The sequence below is a fragment of the Chenopodium quinoa genome, unplaced genomic scaffold (assembly GCF_001683475.1).
Source record: "Chenopodium quinoa cultivar QQ74 unplaced genomic scaffold, ASM168347v1, whole genome shotgun sequence".
NCBI lineage: Eukaryota > Viridiplantae > Streptophyta > Magnoliopsida > Caryophyllales > Amaranthaceae > Chenopodium > Chenopodium quinoa.
In genome coordinates this window covers 1,359,938-1,363,427 of record NW_018744821.1, presented here as the reverse complement: position 1 = coordinate 1,363,427, position 3,490 = coordinate 1,359,938, and the positions used below count along the sequence as shown (strand labels likewise).

Sequence of the window (3,490 nt, the reverse complement as noted above, 5' to 3'; positions counted from 1 at the left end):
AATAAAATTTCAAATAAAGTAAACCCTTCTGTCAAAGCAAAATTACGTAAATGTTTCCAAATTTCCAAATATACTGTTACCCATTTGATTTCATGTACATAGAAAATTAAAGATTTGCACCAAAATAGCGAAAAGGTCGGCATATATAGATACGCACTGAAGCCAGCCATTAATCGCCGTACATATTTTTCCAACTGTAAAAAAAACCGAATAATCAAGACGTAGTTATTGCACGTCTACCCAACCTCTTTGCATGCTTCTCAATTTATACACTCAATTTATATAAATTCTCTTCAAATACTTCCATTTTTTTCACTCATACTATATTTTCTTATATCAAATAATATAAGAAACAAAAAATAAATAAAAATGAAGATACTATCCTTGACATACACTCAAATTTTTCTTCAAGCCTCATTTTTAGCTCTAATGTTGTTATCCTATATTCCTCCATTCTCTATATTATCCGTGTTTTTTCCTTTAATTTTATTCTACGCTATTTACTACTTTTTCTTTAAGCCGTACCCCATCCTCCTCCTCGATTATTCTTGTTACAAACCTCCTGTGGAACGGAAGTGTACTTTTGATGTAGCTGAGTATTTTGTGAAAAAAACTAATTGTTTTTCCGATAAGAGTTTTGAGTTTATGCGTTCTATTTACATGAAGTCGGGTTTAGGAGAGGAGACTTATGGCCCTCCTTTTATGTTTCAAGGGCTTAATAAGGGGAACTTAGACTCTGCATTATTAGAGGCTAAGGAGGGTATGTTCTCGGCCGTCGATATTCTTTTATCGACAACCGGGATTGATCCTTGTAAGGATATAGATATCGTTATTGTTACTTGTGGAAGTTTTTCACCCGACCCTTCTTTGGCCTCGTTATTGGTCAATCATTATAATATGGGCCCCACTGTAAAAGCATACAATCTTAGTGGGATGGGGTGCGGGAGTGGGATTCTCTCTATCGATATGGCTGCCCATATTTTAAGAGGCACGGGGCGAAATGTCAAAAATGCCCTTGTTGTAATCACGGAAAATATTGGTCTTAATTGGTATTATGGAGAGGATAGGTCAATGTTGGTGACTAATTGCATCTTTCGAGTTGGCTGCGCGGCGGCGATCGTAACAAACGATCCCAATCGCCGCCGCCAAGCCAAGTTCCTACTCGATCACTCACTTCGGACCCACCACGGGGCCGATGATAGCTCCTACAAGGCAGCATTCCAAGAGGAAGACTCAAAGGGCAATACGGGAGTTTCACTTACCAAAGACTTAATTCGAGTAGCGGGTCAAAACTTACGGGCCCACTTAACCACCCTTGCACCAAGAGTCCTCCCAGTAAGTCAACTTGTTCAGTACGTGAAATCGGTGGCACTCTCGGTGTTGACTCAAGGTGAGTCAAAACCGATAGTGCCCGACTTCACAACAGCATTTGATCACATTTGCATCCACACGGGTGGCAAGGCGGTAATTGAGCAAGTAGGGAAGGTATTAAAGCTATCCGACGTGGTGACCGAGCCGGCGAGGATGACCCTTCACCGATTCGGTAACACGTCGAGTAGCCTAGTGTTTTACGAGTTGGCTTATTTTGAGGCTAAGAAAAGGATCAAAAGAGGGGATAAAGTATGGATGATTGCATTTGGGACAGGATTTAAAGTTGGAAGTTTGGTATGGAAGGCGTTACAAGATTCAAATTATGACCACAACAATCCTTGGTACGACTGCATCGATAGGTACCCACTTAAGTCATGGTAAATGGGGTAGCAATTATAATTATAAATATAATTATAATTAAACACGATAAAAACACGACATTGTCGATTTGTTATTAGTTTGATTTCACAATTAAAGTCGGAGTTTCTATTATAGTTTAAGTTTGGGTTATATATAGTAATATAATACGTAGGTTGTTTAATACGGTAAGCTGAAACATAGATATTCTTGTGCATGGGTCATGGTTCAATTTTATTATTAAGTGTAAATTTAAAATTTATATATTTACCCAATCTAGAGACATTTTTATTAAGGAATCCTACCTACTAGCAACTATTCAACTAATGCTAGGAAAAACGGGTTCCTAATCTTTATTACAGATATAATTAAATTGTTGTAATAGTTGCTTCTTGTACTAATAATAACGTGAATTGAATTTTGATTTGTTATTATAAATGTAATTAAATTTTTATTATTTGAGATGCCAATGAATATTTTAATCAATGCATTTGAATGCTTAAAGTCAAAGTCCAAGCTAGCTCAACTTTCTAAAAAACACATAACAAGTTCAAGTTAGATCAGCTCCTTGAAAGTAAAAATTCTACTCGTACTAGCTATGTCAAAGTAAAAAATTGGTAAGTTCTTTTTTCCAAAATCACTAGCTATGTCAAAGTTCAAGGCAATTAATGAGGCTAACCTACATGTTAGCTGAAAAATACTCTGTATGTGGTTTAAGTTAATAAATTGTAATTCTTCCGTCTCCTAATATAGTTTTCGTTTGTGTAATACACAGTAGTACGTGTCTAAGAATTTAATTTATGTTTTAAATTGTTTTTCCAATTATATATTATTTTTAATCAAATTACCCTATTTTTTTCAATAATATGTATGCCCTTATGTATTTTAATTTTCATCCTTGAGACCTTGAAAACAATAATATGTGTGATGTGCCTATATTTACTTTTTATTCCTTAGAAAAAAGTTGTCAAGCAAATAACTACTATACTCTCAGTACGAGTAAATACATGATACTCTGTAATTTGTGCTGAACATTTATTGATGTCTTGTTTTTAGACACTCGGTAATATGGAGTTAACTTTTTTTTTTCTCGTCCTAGTAGTAGTTTTGAAGTTAATGTTGACGGGAATAATAAAAAGCTTAATTTGAAATCAATGTTGTACTACGTCTACGGAGTACTACAATATATTATGAGATGACGAGATCTATAAATCAAATGGAGCTACTAACAAACTTGAATTAGATATCAAACTGCTTAAGCCGATGGTTATGTTTTATACTTTATCACGCTCCCTAACAATATACCATGTGCTTTAAATTGTACTTTACAAGAATGAGTGAATAAAATTCGACCGTGCGACCTTTGTGTTACGGTGACTCTTGATATCATAAATTCATAACTCAACTAAAAGTTTCATTTGATGGTTGAGGCACACGAATATGTTTTATATTTTATCATTTAGAATAATAATATATGGAGTATCATTTATTACATATGGCCTATTGCATGGAAAATAATTTTGTTCATTATGTATGGGCATATGGCCAATCACCTACATGAGTCACATCTATAATCTTGATCGAGTCACATTTATAATCTTCTCACGTGGGTGAAAATGTGGAGTTTATAGCTTAGAAGCACTATTTAATGCGACTCGTTAAAAGGACTTTCCTTATCTCAGTTCACACCTTAAATGAGTCTTCTTATTCTTGTTCTTTGTAAAATATTATAATACGAGTATGCAACTCGTTAAAAGATCAC

At 34.6% G+C, this 3,490-nt stretch overlaps 1 protein-coding gene across 1 annotated transcript; it reads left to right on the top strand.

The window, feature by feature from the left end:
• Nucleotides 1–234: 234 nt before the first annotated feature.
• Nucleotides 235–2,159, top strand: LOC110704154 (3-ketoacyl-CoA synthase 4-like). Its single transcript, XM_021881935.1, has one exon. It carries the CDS (start codon nt 370–372, stop codon nt 1,750–1,752), a length of 1,383 nt encoding a protein of 460 aa, XP_021737627.1. The 5' UTR covers nt 235–369; the 3' UTR covers nt 1,753–2,159.
• Nucleotides 2,160–3,490: the final 1,331 nt, after the last annotated feature.